Source organism: Saimiri boliviensis, chromosome 15, assembly GCF_048565385.1.
Source record: "Saimiri boliviensis isolate mSaiBol1 chromosome 15, mSaiBol1.pri, whole genome shotgun sequence".
Taxonomy (NCBI): Eukaryota; Metazoa; Chordata; class Mammalia; order Primates; family Cebidae; genus Saimiri; species Saimiri boliviensis.
The window spans coordinates 92,088,847-92,103,643 of NC_133463.1; the positions used below are offsets into that span (position 1 = coordinate 92,088,847).

At 63.5% G+C, this 14,797-nt stretch overlaps 2 protein-coding genes and 1 long non-coding RNA gene across 7 annotated transcripts; 2 read left to right on the plus strand and 1 right to left on the minus strand.

Annotated features, from left to right (window-relative positions):
* Positions 1-386: 386 nt before the first annotated feature.
* On the minus strand, positions 387-7,178 carry LOC120362286 (uncharacterized). 3 transcript variants are annotated; one of them, XR_012514217.1, is made up of 4 exons: positions 7,076-7,178; positions 5,104-6,733; positions 3,497-4,579; positions 387-974 (listed from the first exon to the last, which is right to left on the minus strand). It is a non-coding gene; the product is annotated as an uncharacterized LOC120362286 (long non-coding RNA). The 3 variants fall into 3 exon arrangements; XR_012514218.1 differs by lacking the exon at positions 387-974 and adding an exon at positions 1,305-2,302; XR_012514216.1 differs by lacking the exon at positions 387-974 and having other exon boundaries at positions 4,493-4,579; positions 5,104-6,401; positions 6,614-6,733.
* Positions 4,317-9,190, plus strand: PPP1R16A (protein phosphatase 1 regulatory subunit 16A). Its single transcript, XM_003942038.4, has 10 exons — positions 4,317-4,589; positions 5,959-6,029; positions 6,104-6,249; positions 7,175-7,278; positions 7,346-7,470; positions 7,564-7,689; positions 7,767-7,842; positions 7,922-8,051; positions 8,224-8,389; positions 8,619-9,190. Exons 1-10 carry the CDS (start codon positions 4,331-4,333, stop codon positions 9,000-9,002), a joined length of 1,587 nt encoding a protein of 528 aa, XP_003942087.1. The 5' UTR covers positions 4,317-4,330; the 3' UTR covers positions 9,003-9,190.
* A 563-nt stretch (positions 9,191-9,753) lies between these two features.
* Positions 9,754-14,287, plus strand: GPT (glutamic--pyruvic transaminase). Of its 3 annotated transcripts, none has more exons than XM_003942037.4 (12): positions 9,754-10,157; positions 11,314-11,479; positions 11,617-11,706; positions 11,786-11,894; positions 12,321-12,454; positions 12,575-12,818; positions 12,950-13,029; positions 13,096-13,232; positions 13,339-13,513; positions 13,619-13,774; positions 13,849-13,961; positions 14,028-14,287. In XM_003942037.4, the coding sequence occupies exons 1-12, from the start codon at positions 9,832-9,834 to the stop codon at positions 14,116-14,118; spliced, it is 1,821 nt and encodes a 606-aa protein (XP_003942086.4). In that variant the 5' UTR covers positions 9,754-9,831; the 3' UTR covers positions 14,119-14,287. The 3 variants fall into 3 exon arrangements, with proteins under 3 accessions (XP_003942086.4, XP_010328139.3, XP_074243406.1); XM_010329837.3 differs by having other exon boundaries at positions 14,056-14,287; XM_074387305.1 differs by having other exon boundaries at positions 12,435-12,454.
* Positions 14,288-14,797: the final 510 nt, after the last annotated feature.

The following is a 14,797-nucleotide window of genomic DNA, read 5'->3' on the forward strand; positions in this document are numbered from 1 at the left end:
CTGTACCCTGCTGGGCCTCCCTTCCTGAAGCCACGTGGCCCAGGGGTATGCAGGCTGTGAGGGGCAGTGGGTTAGGGTCGGGGACAGTGCCCAGGATCCTGCATGGAGTTCCTCCCGCCTGGGTCCTGCATTCACGTGCAGCTGGCCTGATCTTTTAGCTAACTGGAATGAACTCACCAGGTTATCTGTTTGACATTCCAGGGAGGCTTGGGGAAAGGTTTATGGAGTAGAGGGAGCCGCCCTGACCAGCCTCCTCGGCCTGGGTGTGTCCATTTGTTGGGACTACAGAGCCAGCCACCCAGCCTTCCTGGCTCAGCCGCGGGGCAAGTCTTCTCAGCTCTGTTGGGCTGTTCTGCTCGTGGCTGTCTCATGGCAGGGAGGAGTGGACAAAGCTTGGTGAAGTTCAGCTGGGGCAGCCAAGATTCAGGTAGGCAGGAGACAGCCTTTTCTCCTGGAGCCCTCAGGCCACTGCTGCCTGCCTTCGGCTGCCCCTTCCTTCCGAGGCTGGCTTCTGGGCGGGGAGGCCAGAGGAGTGGATGCTTAGGGGTCAGTTTGAGGGGAGCTGGGCACTGGGATACCCCCTGGCATGGGGTACCCGCTATGGGGGCCCTGGAACTTCTTGGGCTCACTTTGGGCACCTCATTTTCTCTTAGAGGAGGCAGTTGGACCCTTGAGCAGGGCGGGAACCTGGCCAGGGTCCCATGGAGACTTTGGGCAGCTTTAGCTGGGAAGGTGGGCCTGCCAGGGTGGGGGCCAAGTGCCCTGTGAGCCTTGGTGGGGCCTCCCAGCCTGTGAGCTTCCCTCTGCAGCCAGAGGGGCTGGGGGCGGGGGCTCCCATTGTCCAGATGCTGTTCTCCGAGGAATTTTCACGGATGCGCCTCAAAATGAGCGAGGCAGGCCTTCCGTCAGAAGCACAGCCGCTGTGCTCAGGCTTTCTCTTTTGTAGGACACGGGCATCAGAACATCTTTTCTTCCTTTAAAAAAAAAAATTGAGGCCGGGCGCGGTGGCTCAAGCCTGTAATCCCAGCACTTTCGGAGGCCGAGGTGGGTGGATCACGAGATCAGATCGAGACGATCCTGGTCAACATGGTGAAACCCCGTCTCTACTAAAAATACAAAAATCAGCTGGGCATGGCGGCGCGTGCCTGTAATCCCAGCTACTCAGGAGGCTGAGGCAGGAGAATTGCCTGAACCCAGGAGGCGGAGGGTGCGGTGAGCCGAGATCGCGCCATTGCACTCCAGCCTGGGTAACAAGAACTCATCTCAAAAAAAAAAAAAAATTAAAAAAAAATTTTTTTCTCTTACATTATTATTTTTGTTTTTAAATTTTATTTATTTTTTCTATTACATTATTTTAATTATTTTTTAATAATATAAATTGAGATGTCTTGCTGTGTTGCCCAGGCTGGTCTTGAACTCCTGGGCTTAGGCGACAGTGCTGGGATTACAGGTATGAGCCACCGTGCCCGGCCCATCTTTTTTTCTATAAAATGCTGGCGACTGTAGGTGACGTCTGTTAAATCTTTTTTTTTTTTTGAGACGGAGTTTTCGCTCTTGTTACCCAGGCTGGAGTGCAATGGCACGATCTCGGCTCACCGCAACCTCCGCCTCCTGGGTTCAGGTAATTCTCCTGCCTCAGCCTCCTGAGTAGCTGGGATTACAGGCACGCGGCACCATGCCCAGCTAATTTTTAGTATTTTTAGTAGAGACGGGGTTTCACCACGTTGACCAGGATGGTCTCGATCTCTTGACCTTGTGATCCACCTGCCTCGGCCTCCCAAAGTGCTGGGATTACAGGCTTGAGCCACCGCGCCCGGCTAAATCCTTTTTTTTTTTTTGAGACAGGATCTTGCTCTGTTTCCCAGGCTGGAGTGCAGTGGTATGATCTCAGCTCACTGTAGCCTCTACCTCCCAGATTCAAGGGATCCTCCTACCTGAGCCTCCCCATGAGCTGGGACCACAGGCACGCACCACCATATCCAGCTAATTTTTAAATTATTTTGTAGAGACAGGGTCTTACTCTGTTGCCCAACCTAGTCTTCCACTCCTGGGTTCCAGCGATCTTACTACCTTGACCTCCCAAAGTAGTGGCCTGAGCCACTGTTCCCTGACTGTTAAATCTTCTTAATCTTTCCTTCCTATGGCTGGAGAGAGATGGGGGGCCGGGCAAGGGCAGCCTCCCTTGCTCTTGGCTTGTGATCTCTTTGGGTTGGGGTGGGGATGAGTAGCTATTGCCCAGGTGGGTTCTTGGCAAGTCCAGAGATGCCAATGACAGAGAGGTGAGGATCTCACTTTGCCAGCCCTGTTGGGAAGAGGGTGTGAGCTGTGGGTGGCTGGCAGGGAGGGATGGCTCCATGCCAGATGTGGTCTGCCTCCAGTCCTTATGGATGGGAGCTGGCAGGATGCCTGCAGGACTGGCTCTCCAGCCTCTCTGGTACCCATGCTGTGTCTCTAGAGGGCAAGGGGAGGACCTGGGAGCCTGGGCAGGGTGTCTGGCCAGTGTGTATGTGCCCTGGCCTCTGCAGTCTACAGATCTGCCCAGGATTGGGAGCAGGTTGCTCGGAGGGAGAGTCACTGCTTGGAAAAGTGCTTTACCTGGCAGACAGCAAGCCAGGCTGTGGCTACTGGCCTTATTGGCCATGCCCTTAGGAAGCCTCTGAAGCCAGGCTTGCGGAGGGGGGACTATATCTAGAGTGGGCTAAACCTGTAAAGTGGGGCTCCCAGATAAATTGGGGGCCCTTGAGCGGGAAGGACCTGACTGGCTTAATCTGACCTGGCCCAGGACAGTTCCCTTCCTGAAAGAAGGGGGCAGTCTCTGAAACCCCTGGCTGCAGGTCCAGCCATGGAGTTGGGTCAGTGTGTGAATGGTAATGAGGCCTGGCTGGGTGGAGAACGGGACTCCTGGCAGGCATCCTGCAGAAGACGGAGCACTTTCTGAGGTGTGGCCCATGGCCAGCCCGGCAACCACACTCGGTGTATTGGGCAGGACTAGGGCCATAGCGGATGCACAGGCAGGGTCGTGTCCCAGCCAAAGCTGCCTGCATGCCTGTCCCCATAGGCATAAGCCAGGCACCCGGTGGGGGCTTTTATTGCAGCCCAGGACGGCTGAGGCATTGCAGGACCCCAGCAAGGAAGAGGTCTAGACGCTGGGCGGTGAGAGGCTGGGGTGTTGGTCAGGACAGGCTGAGGCCTGGGAGGCAGGGCCTGCACTTGAAGGCAGTAGCCTGCAGGACCGTCATGGTTGTCCCAGGAGACTCACCCTGCCCAGCCTGAGGGCAGTGTCTGGCCCTGGAGGAGCAGCCTAGCAGTGACTGCCTCGCTGGGATGGGCAGCCCTTTCTGGAAAGGGTGGGTGGGAGGAGCCCTCTGGGTGTGGGGCAGGATGGGGCAGAGCAGCTCCTGGTATCCCCAGGATTGTTGCCCTGCAGTGCTCTCTGCGGACAGAGGGTGGGCCTCACACAGGGCAGTGCCTGAGACGGCCGGAAGCCTGGTCTCACCTGAGGCCCAGGACAGGTGCTCCCCTGGGGCCGCTCTGCCCCGAGCCGGCCTTGATAATGTGCTTCCTTGTTCCCCACTTCCCAGGTGTGCAGCTGCCGGAAGGGGAGGTGCTCGTGAAGACGCTGTCGGCTGGCCGCCTGTGCCCTTGGTGCCCTGGCTGCCTAGAGAGCCTCAGCCCTGGGCCCTGGGGCCAGGACTCCAGGACTCTGACCACCTGCCCTCCCGCAGCCTCTGTGGCTGCACCTCCTCATTAGCACTGATGCTAGCACTGATGCACTGATCTCAAACACAGGGGACCCAGCCGGGAGGCGTTGCGGGGCTGGGCCATGGCTGCTCCCAGGCCCTATCCAGGCTCCTGAGCCTAGAAGGTGAAAAGAGGGCTCTCAGGGACTCTCAGGGGCTCGCTGCTGATTGGCCCTGCCCTCCCTTCCCCCTCAGCAAGGTGCCAGGAAGCTGGAACTTTGTTATCTGGGTAATTAGCTTCAGACCCTGGACTGAGGCCGGCCAGGTCTCAGGGCTGCTTCCCACAGGCTGTGCACCCTGACCCCTGGAGGGAGGCGAGGTGCTGCCAGTCGACAGCTGGAGACTGGCCTGGGGATCAGGTTCGGGGTGCCCTCCTACGCTGCCCTCCCTGCCCCGGCTCACCCCCCAGGGCCGCCTGGGCCTGGTAATCGCGTGGGGCCTCCTGACCCAGCCAAGAGCACGGAGCTTTGGGAAGGGGATGCCCCCAAGGGTGTCAGTCCAGTCAGCTGCCCCACCCCTCAGGCCCAGCCTGGCCCCCAAGCTCCCCACTCTGGTGCCCCAAGCAGCCCCGTGGGCAATCAGCCCCCGCCATGGCCGAGCACCTGGAGCTGCTGGCAGAGATGCCCATGGTGGGCAGGATGAGCACGCAGGAGCGGCTGAAGCACGCCCAGAAGCGCCGTGCCCAGCAGGTGAAGATGTGGGCCCAGGCTGAGAAGGAGGCCCAGGGCAAGAAGGGCCCTGGGGAGCGCCCCCGGAAGGAGGCAGCTGGCCGAGGGCCCCGGAAGCAGGTCCTCTTTCCCCCCAGTGTTGTCTTTCTGGAGGCTGCTGCCCGAAATGACCTAGAGGAAGGTGAGTGTGGTTGCGCTACAGGGCAGCTCCCCGAGGGCAGCCTGCTCCCTGTCACCGGGTGCCATCTCATGCCGAGGCTGGGGGCTGTGCCCATCCACAGCTCCTGGGCTCCAGCCCCCAGATCTTGCCTGGTCTCTTCAGGCTCTGTGGCCCAGGGTCCCTCTGTCAGGCAAGCAGTGGGCAGCCCTGAAGGCAGCCCGTGCTGGGACAGCTGTCCTTTAGGTGGGGGCTGCATGCAGAGGGGGTCCTGCTGTGAGCTGAGCCAAGGCCATGGGGTGACCCAGCAGAAGCACCCAGCGTGGGGTCCAGCAGGAGCAGGGGTGGCCAGTAGTCATTACTGCCTCTCGCGAGGCTGCTGAGATGATCAGGAGAGCCCTGGTCTCCACCTCTGTAAAGTAGGGTGGTACCCCCCGCCTCTGGGTTAGAGAGCCAGGCCCTGGGTAGGCACAGAGCCCATGCTGGTGGGCTCCCTCTCAGCGCCTGCCCCGGGCTCTGCTTTTGACTCTGTCCTCACCTGTGTCCCATGCTTCTCGCAGCCCCAGCTGTGTGGGTTCCACTTCTGGTGCTTGGGGTCTGGGAGCAAGAGGCACTGTGGTGGCCCTTGAGATGCCTTCCTGCCTCCTTCCAGGGCAGAGGGTGAGGAGTAGCTGGCAGCTCCTGGCCTGCATCTTCCTATGTGGACAGGAGCCCTTCCGGGAGGCAGAGGGAAGAGGCAGAGGGTGCCGTGGTGCCACTGGGAGCTGTGGGAAGGCGTGGAGCCGTCCTACAGCACCCCAGGCACCGTCAGGGAGGACACTAGTGACCTGAGCGAGAGCCTGGGCCTGAGCTGGGATCTCGGAAGGGGAGGGGAGCAAGGGCAGGCATGTGCTCTGGTGGTGGGGAGCCTCCGGTCAGGTCCTGGAGGATTGGGGGACATGGTGAACACAAGGCTGGGCTGGTTGTTGGGGAAATGCCGAGGGAGCTACCGATTCCTGTGAATGATGCCTCCCCAGCCCAAGGCACTGCCTGGCTGTGGCAGCCTCGGGGCAGGGAGCTCTTCTCAGGTGGAAGGGAGTGTGGGATTGTTGGAGGCCTCCTCTCACACTGGAGGAGGGCCTGTTCTGGGGGTTGGGAGGCTGGAGCACGTCCACAAAAGGCCTGCAGGTGGTTGGAGGCAGGGGGCTTCTGGGAGTGCCGCTGGCCTGGGGCAGACAGATGCCTGGTGCTCCTGCTTGCCCCTCCTGGGATCTAGTGTGCCTCCTGCCGTGGGCACCACTGTCTTCCTTGTCCTTTCCCAAGTCCTGGCTGAAGCACAGTTGACTACGGTACTCTAGGCCCAGGCCTGAGCAGGGACAGGACCCCCTGTCCTCACCTCGCCACCATTTTGCAGTCCGCCAGTTCCTTGGGAGCGGGGTCAGTCCTGACCTGGCCAACGAGGACGGCCTGACGGCCCTGCACCAGGTCAGCCTGCACTGGGGGTGGGTGGGGCAGGGGGGGCCCCCACACTCTGGCCGCTCACGCTGCATGGTTTGCAGTGCTGCATCGATGACTCCCGGGAGATGGTGCAGCAGCTCCTGGAGTCAGGGGCCAGCGTCAATGCCTGCGACAGCGAGTGCTGGACGCCTCTGCATGCTGCGGCCACCTGTGGCCACCTGCACCTGGTGGAGCTACTCATCTCCAGGTAGGGCCGGCTGGGCGCCTGTGGCAGGGAGGGGCTTCCTCTCAGATGGCAGCTCGGGGGCTCCTCTTGGGCAGTATTCCTGGCTCTCGGCCTCCTGTGTTCCCGCCTTCACGTTTGCTGACCCTGCCTGTGTCCTGCATGGAGAGCAAGGCCTGGGGCCCCAGGGAAATGAGCATGTGCCCAGGGCAGCGTTGCCCACCCAGCATGCGTCGTCCTGCAGAGAGGGCAGGCCTTGGGCCCCCACAGGGTGTGCAGAGAAATGCTTTGGTCAATGAGGAGGACTGAACTGGTAAGGAGGGAAAGGGAGTGAAGAAGCCAGGTGGCTTGTGAGGAGAGGGTACATGGGCACAGCTAGGGCCTTTACCTTTAACACAGAAGGAGGCAGAGCAGTGGGGTGGTGGCCTCACCCAGGGTCCACAAGCCTCCTTGCTTCCTTCCCCTTCACTCCAGGTTTCTGTGGTGGGAGAGAGGTCAGGGGCTGCCCCTGTGGGGCAGGCGGGGATGTAGGGTGTGCAGAGACAGGCCTGTTCCTCCACTGCACATGGGCACGCTGTCCGTGTCCTGAGCACCCGTTGCCACCCTCCTTCCCTAGGTCATGTTTCCTGCAGCTCTGTAGCCCTCTCAGTGTGGCTGCCTGGTCCTGTGCCCCCACCACTCTGTGCTCCCTAGGGTCCCTGCTCCCCCAACAGGCAGGCACATAGTGCCCGTTTGGGCACTGCTGTCCCTGGAGGCCTGATGGGTACGGACTGCAGGAGGCCTGTCTAGGACTGAGGGGCAGCCGATGGGCTCCAAGGGCACCTCTCCCAGCAGCAGGTGGACCCGGTACCTCCTCCACAGCTACCCCGTGCCTCCTGAGGGGTTCCAGTGAAGAGCCCGGCGTGTGGGGAAGGCCCGGTGCCCAGCACCCCGTGCATCTTCCTTGCAGTGGTGCCGATCTCCTGGCAGTCAACACCGATGGGAACATGCCTTACGACCTGTGTGACGACGAGCAGACGCTGGACTGCCTGGAGACCGCCATGGCCGACCGCGGTAGGTGCGGCGCTGTGGCTGTGGGAGGGCTCCCGGGCGCGCTCGCTCTGAGCCTGCCGCCTCGCAGGCATCACCCAGGACAGCATCGAGGCCGCCCGCGCCGTGCCGGAACTACGCATGCTGGACGACATCCGGAGCCGGCTGCAGGCCGGGGCAGACCTCCATGCCCCCCTGGACCACGGGGCCACACTGGTGAGGGCTGGGGGGTGACGGGCGCGGGGGCCGGGGGCCTTGCTGCTTGGAGTGGGGGCGTGGGCTGAATTCAGGCCGGGCGCTCGCCTGCAGCTGCACATCGCAGCAGCCAACGGGTTCAGCGAGGCGGCTGCCCTGCTGCTGGAGCACCGAGCCAGCCTGAGCGCTAAGGACCAAGACGGCTGGGAGCCGCTGCACGCCGCGGCCTACTGGGGCCAGGTGAGTGCAGGCGGGAGCAGGTGGGAAGGGGCTTCCCGGAAGCACAGCCTTCTCCAGCTCCCGCCGGCCGCCCACAGGTGCCCCTGGTGGAGCTGCTCGTGGCGCACGGGGCCGACCTGAACGCGAAGTCCCTGATGGACGAGACACCCCTTGGTGAGCTTTTGGGGCCCTTCTCCACCCGGGGGAGAGGACAGGCGGGGAGAGCGCCCTGACGCCTGCGCCCACTTCTCAGATGTGTGCGGGGACGAGGAGGTGCGGGCCAAGCTGCTGGAGTTGAAGCACAAGCATGACGCCCTCCTGCGCGCCCAGGGCCGCCAGCGCCCCTTGCTGCGCCGCCGCACCTCCAGCGCAGGCAGCCGCGGGTGAGCCGCCCCCAGCAGGCCCCGCCCCAGGCCTGTCCTCGAAGACGTCAGCCCCCCCTGGTGGCGTGCCAGCCGAACTAGGGGCAGAGTCCAAGGGGGCAGAGTCCAAGGGGGCAGGCAGGGTTCTCCCGGCGCTCTCCCTCCCCTCACCCTCCTCCTCCCTTCTCCCCAGGAAGGTGGTGAGGCGGGTGAGCCTGACCCAGCGAACCGACCTGTACCGCAAGCAGCATGCCCAGGAGGCCATCGTGTGGCAACAGCCGCCACCCACCAGCCCGGAGCCGCCCGAAGACAACGATGATGGCCAGACTGACGCCGAGCTCGGGCCGCCGCCCCCAGAGGTGAGCGCCCGTCCCTGCTCTGCCCAGCGCAGCGATGGGCCTGGCTCTGCCCTGGGTCTCTCTTGGCTTGTGCGCGGGCCTCCTGCCTGTTAGGAATGGTGCCCTGCAGAGGCTAGCTGCTGCTCCACCTCTCCTCTGACCCTCCATGACCACACAGCCTGAACCCAAGGCCGGGGAAGGGGGAGGAGCCCCTGGTGGCCTCTGGGACCTTCACTGCCCCTGCCCGCAGGATGACAGCCCCGAAGTGGCTAGGCCGCACAATGGCCGAGTAGGGGGCTCCCCAGCCCGGCATCTGTACTCCAAGCGACTGGACCGGATCGTCTCTTACCAGCTGAGCCCCCCAGACAGCACCACCCCCCACACCCTGGTCCACAACAAGGCCCACCACACCCTGGCTGACCTGAAGCGCCAGCGAGCTGCCGCCAAGCTGCAACGAACCCCGCCTGAGGGGCCCGAGGGCCCCGGGGCCACTGAGCCTGGCCTGCCTGGTGACACGGAGACCCCCCAGCCTGACTGTGGCTTCAGGGCCGGCGGGGACCCACCCCTGCTCAAGCTCACGGCTCCGGCGGTGGAGGTGCCTGTGGAGAGGAGACCATGCTGCCTGCTCATGTGAGGCGGTTGCTCAGCGTGCAGGGGCCCCGTCCCAGGCACAGCCCGAGGCTGCTCCCCACGGTGCGTGGCCCGGTGCTGCAGGAGGGCAGGACACTGGCCCCTCTCAGGGCAGAAGACATGCCTGGGGGACATCTGGTTGCAAAGACTATTTTTATCCTGCGACTTTGATAAAGGGCTGTTTGCCACGGAGCCTTGTTGTGTGTGTCAGCTGGGCCACGGTCCCACGGTGGGGAGTGGGTTGTGCTGTTTGGCTGGGGTGCCATCCGTGCTGTGAGCACAAGGCCTGTAGGTCCATGCTGGGACATGTGGCAGCCCCAACTGTGTGGGAGTGAGGCCCACGGCTACCGGGCCAGAAGCCCGGACCTCACCCACTCCCTCCCGTGCTCAGCCTCTTGGAGTCTCCTCCGTAACCCTTTGCTTTCCTGAGAGGAGCAAGGTGCTTTGCAGGAGCCTCCATGGTGGCCAGGGCTGAGGGTGTCTGTGCAGAAGGGGGCGGAGGGTCGCGGTCCCAGGGACCATGGCCCGGAAAGGGAGGTGGTGTTTTCCACAAGATTCTTGTCAGAGCCAGAGGGGCAGAACAAGCACGAGGCTGTGTCAGAGGCTCCCTGGGGGGGTGGGGGGGAGGTTGTGGGTCCCCAGTTCCTGGCATACAGCCCTGATCCTGGGGCCTGGCTGCCAGCTTCCGCCTGGGCTTGCATAGGGGACATGCAGTTGGCCACTCTGGCTCTGAGCTGGCTGGCACAACGTGTCAGGGGTGAGGGGGGCCCTTAGGGGCCTCAAGCAGGAGGGCTGAGGGCACCACCAGCTAGTCTGTTGGTGGGTGGCTTTGCATGGCACCAGTGCTGGGTGGCGTGGGTTTGACCTGTTCTCCCTCCTGGCTCAGCACGGGCCCGAGCACCCAGTGTCCTTCCTGGAGCATCTCTGCTTGGAAGGGCGTCCCCACAGGGCTGCTGGTTAAATTTAGTGTGGGGGGTGGGGCAGCTGCCCAAGGTCCACCTGCCACCAGGGCTGCCACTTGGGCTCTACTGCCAGGGGGCGGGCAGGGGCTGGCTCTTCCTGGGGCCAGGCCCATATTAACCTGTGCTCCAGCCTGGGGGCCAGAGGTCCAGGCCTGCACCGGGGAGGCCGTTGTGGCAGCGGAGCAGAGAAGTGCAAGGTGAGAGGCCTGGGGGCTGGCTGTCCAGGGTTCCTTATGGCTTTTCTCCCAGCCAGCAGGATCAGAGGAGCCAAGGCCCGCCTTGGGCCTGACCGGCTGCCCACAGCCCTGCTCAGAGGGCCTACCCCTTGACCCTCGTGGTTCAGGTTTCACGGTGGGCCGCTGGGGTGGGCCAGCATTGAGCGTGGCCTTTCAGCTCTGTAGGCCTGTGGAGGTGGGGCTCTGGCGGCCTATCACAGCTTGCTTCCTACTCTCTCCTCCAATTGGGAACAAGAGGGACGGAGAACTCAGGTCACCTCTAGCCTGGGGTGTGTCCCAAGGGCAACCCTAGGCTGGTGCCTGGCAAAAGGGCATGACAGCAGCCACGGTGTGAGGTGTCACAGGGCCCAGGGCTAGACTGCCTGGCTCCAGCCCCTCACAGTGCTCATCAGGGACTAAGGTCCAGATACAGCTCTTGCTGCCCCTGGGCCATGGCTACCAGCCCTGCAGGGGCCACATGGAACCCAGAGCCCGAACACCCCTCCCCTCCCCCCAGCACCCCTTGGATTCCCGAGGTCTGGCTCAGTTACTAGGAGACAGGTCTGCAGGCCGAAGCAGATTCGGGTGCCACGAGGGCTTGGCCTCAGCCGAGTCCTGCTAGGGTAAATCCCAGCAGCCCAGGTTCCAGTCTTGCCTTGGGGGTCCCTCCTTTCCAGCTCTGCCAGCCCCTTAGGGCTGCCAGGCACCCACTTCACCCCCCGAGCAACCCAGGCACTCTGCCTTCTCCCCTCCCCCCATGCCTCGTCCCTCAGAGCTGTCCGGACTGACGTCTGTACCTACCCCCCATGTGGATCTCCTGCTCTCCCTCTGTGGGGACACTGAGCAGGCACTGGGCCTCGCCCCAAGCCCCGCCTGCCGCCTCACCCACTGCCTCTGCCTCCCTGGGGCAGAGCTGTGCCCAGACGGGTGGGGCGGGGCCCAACGGTCCCCAGCTCCTTCAGCCCTTCCTGTCCCTACCAGTGGGGCCAGCTGCGGTGAAGAGGGTGCCCTCTTGTCCAGAGTCCCCCTGCTACGGCTGCCCCTCCCAGCCCTGGCCTGCTGAGCCAGACCCAGGTGTCCCCATTCCCACTTCTGGTCCTGCCACCGCCTGAGCTGCCTTCCCTCCTGGTCTGGGTAGAGTCATGGCCTCAAGCACAGTTGACCAGAGCCAGGTGGCAGGGAATGGGCTTCGGGAGAAGGTGCTGACGCTGAACAGCATGAACCCGAGAGTGCGGAAGGTGGAGTATGCAGTGCGTGGCCCCATAGTGCAGCGAGCCTTGGAGCTGGAGCAGGAACTGCGCCAGGTACGGCCCAGGCCCCCTTGCTGCCCTCCAGGTCACACTGGTGGCGGGTTGGCCCAGCCCCACTGACACATGGGACCAGGGCTGAGGGGTTAGGAAGGCACAGCCTCCCTGCCTGCTCCCGTCCCCTCTCCTCCCAGGGTGTGAAGAAGCCTTTCACCGAGGTCATCCGTGCCAACATCGGAGATGCACAGGCTATGGGGCAGAGGCCCATCACCTTCCTGCGCCAGGTGAGGCTCCTGCATTGCCCGACACCACCCTCCGCCCCGCCTGCCTATGCACCCCTGCCTCAGCACCCTGTCTTCCCAGGTCCTGGCCCTCTGTGTCAACCCTGATCTTCTGAACAGCCCCAACTTCCCTGATGATGCCAAGAGAAGAGCGGAGCGCATCCTGCAGGCATGCGGGGGCCACAGCCTGGGTGAGAGCCAGGGCCAGAGGAAGCAGAGGGCAGATGTGCCCACTGGAGGAGGGAAGTCCCTTGGGAGGGCTGAGGAGAACTCTTTTTTATGAGGAAGAGGAGTCTCACTCTGTCCCTAGGCTGCAGTGCAGTGGTGCGATCTCAGCTCACTGCAACCTCCAACTCCCTGGTTCAAGCGATTCTCCTGCCTCAGCCTCCTGAGTAGCTGGAGTTGCAGGCACGCCCCACCACACCCAGCTAGTTTTTGTATTTTTAGTAGAGATGGGGTTTCGCCATGTTGGCCAGGATGGTCTTGATCTCCTGACCTCGTGGTCTGCCCGCCTCGGCCTTCCAAAATGTTGGGATGACAGGCATGAGCCACCGTGCCTGGCCTGGCTGCAGAGAACCTCACCTGTGCCTCCCATCCTGCTCCGCCCCTGGGTTCAGGGGCCTACAGCATCAGCTCTGGCATCCAGCTGATCCGGGAGGACGTGGCGCAGTACATTGAGAGGCGAGACGGAGGCATCCCTGCTGATCCCAACAACGTCTTCCTGTCCACAGGGGCCAGCGACGCCATCGTGGTAGGCCGGACCTGGGCAGAAAGACATGCCTGACACTACAGACGGGGCACCAGGGTGAGGGATGGGTGCAGCCCTAGGCCCCGCCAACCTGCTTTCCTCTCCTTCCCCTCCTCCCTGCAGACGGTCCTGAAGCTGCTGGTGGCTGGTGAGGGCCACACGCGCACGGGCGTGCTCATCCCCATCCCGCAGTACCCGCTCTACTCGGCCACGCTGGCAGAGCTGGGCGCGGTGCAGGTGGATTACTACCTGGAGGAGGAGCGCGCCTGGGCGCTGGACGTGGCCGAGCTTCACCGCGCCCTGTGCCAGGCGCGTGACCACTGCCGCCCTCGTGCGCTCTGTGTCATCAACCCCGGCAACCCCACCGGTGCGTTCTCCGCCTCACCCCACCCCGCCGTGCTCCTCCCGCACCTGCACCCGCGCAGGCCCCTGGCTGCCCACTGGAGGGCAGTTCCCTCCCCGGGCTCACCCAGCCCCGCTGCATCCCCCGCACCCCAGGGCAGGTGCAGACCCGTGAGTGCATCGAGGCCGTGATCCGCTTCGCCTTCCAAGAGCGGCTCTTTCTGCTGGCTGACGAGGTGCGCGCCACGGGGGGTGGGAAGCAGGGCAGCAGCTGGCCCCCGTGACGTCTCCCGCCCTTCCAGGTGTACCAGGACAACGTGTACGCGGCGGGCTCACAGTTCCACTCTTTCAAGAAGGTGCTCATGGAGATGGGGCCACCCTATGCCATGCAGCAGGAGCTCGCCTCCTTCCACTCCACCTCCAAGGGCTACATGGGCGAGTGCGTGCAGGCGAGGCGGGTGGGGGCTCCCGTGGCACGGCTTGACCCACCTCATGCGCTAGGCCACCCCTCCCCACCAAGCCTGGACATGCCCCTTGCCTGGCAGGTGTGGGTTCCGCGGCGGCTACGTGGAGGTGGTGAACATGGACCCTGCGGTGCAGCAGCAGATGCTTAAGCTGATGAGCGTGCGGCTGTGCCCGCCGGTGCCAGGCCAGGCCCTGCTGGACCTGGTGGTCAGCCCACCCGCGCCCACTGACCCCTCCTTCATGCAGTTCCAGGCTGTGAGTTGCAGGTGCTAGGGGGCCCAGGTGACCTAATGGGGGTGGGCTGCCGGGCCGGGGATGCCAAGTGCCCTGCCCTGATGGGCCCTCCCTTGGCGGCCACAGGAGAGGCAGGCAGTGCTGGCAGAGCTGGCGGCCAAGGCCAGGCTCACCGAGCAGGTCTTCAGTGAGGCTCCAGGCATCAGCTGCAACCCAGTGCAGGGCGCCATGTACTCCTTCCCTCGGGTGCAGCTCCCCCCGAGGGCGGTGCAGCGTGCTCAGGTCAGGCGGGGGCAGAGCCTTCGGGGTGGGCGGCGGTGGCTGGGTGTCCCTCCCTGACAGCTGCCTGTCCCCAGGAGCTGGGCCTGGCCCCTGACATGTTCTTCTGCCTGTGCCTTCTGGAGGAGACCGGCATCTGTGTGGTGCCTGGGAGCGGCTTTGGGCAGCGGGAAGGCACCTACCACTTCCGGTGAGCCCTGGCCCTCACTGCCCGTCCCACCATCCCAGCCCTTCGCTCATTGTCCACTCCTTTCAGGATGACCATTCTGCCCCCCTTGGAGAAGCTGCGGCTGCTGCTGGAGAAGCTGACCAGGTTCCATGCCAAGTTCACCCTCGAGTACTCCTGAGCACCCCAGCTGGGGCCAGGCTGGGCCGCCCTGTGTGCGCTCAGGGCCCTGGGGGCCTTTGGAGCCCACTGCACTTGCTCCTGCTGCCTGCAGGGGCTGGGCCCCTGCCTCTCTGCAGGTCCCTAATAAAGCTGTGTATTAGTCTGACTCCAGGGAGGCAGCATTGGCAGCTCGTGGTCCTCTTCTTGCAGGCCTGGGTCCCTGAGCTGGCACGAGTGGTGTCTTCGGACAAGGGGCCTTCCACCGCTATCACCCACCTGTTCCTACTAAACTACTGCTGTGGGCTGGGTCTTCCCCGCTGCCTCTGGTTGTGGGGCAGAGCCTGTCACGATCACACAGAAATGGGCTGAGAGTCCGGAGTGTGAGAAAAGCCAGGCCCTGCACGCCTTTGTGGAAGCCCCCAGAGCTACTGGGGTGGGGACAGGGCCCACCCGAGGAAACACAGCCTTTCCTGAGGAAAGCGCAGAGAGCTGTCTCCTTCCTGGCTCCCTTTCCCCTGCAGTCCTGTCTTCCCTGGGGCACAGGGAAATGCTGAACTAGCATGGCGCTGGCTGGATGGGGTGACTGACAGCTCAGGGAAGAAGTCTTGGTTCTCTTACCTGAGGCAGCAGAGGTGGTGCCACTGACTGGGGGCCAGAGAGACCACCCTTGGTATCATTGTGTGGTGTGAGGCATGGCT

What these genes read in the sequence shown, in the direction of transcription:
- PPP1R16A (XM_003942038.4), top strand. Translation starts at nt 4,331, where the DNA reads ATGGCCGAGCACCTGGAGCTGCTGGCAGAGATGCCCATGGTGGGCAGG. An exon ending in GCCTGACGGCCCTGCACCAG is followed by an intron (nt 6,030 to 6,103) that starts GTCAGCCTGCAC and finishes CATGGTTTGCAG; the next exon opens with TGCTGCATCGATGACTCCCG. An exon ending in TCCAGCGCAGGCAGCCGCGG is followed by an intron (nt 8,052 to 8,223) that starts GTGAGCCGCCCC and finishes CCTTCTCCCCAG; the next exon opens with GAAGGTGGTGAGGCGGGTGA.
- GPT (XM_003942037.4), top strand. Translation starts at nt 9,832, where the DNA reads ATGGCACCAGTGCTGGGTGGCGTGGGTTTGACCTGTTCTCCCTCCTGG. An exon ending in TGGAGCAGGAACTGCGCCAG is followed by an intron (nt 11,480 to 11,616) that starts GTACGGCCCAGG and finishes CTCTCCTCCCAG; the next exon opens with GGTGTGAAGAAGCCTTTCAC. An exon ending in GGGCCAGCGACGCCATCGTG is followed by an intron (nt 12,455 to 12,574) that starts GTAGGCCGGACC and finishes TCCTCCCTGCAG; the next exon opens with ACGGTCCTGAAGCTGCTGGT.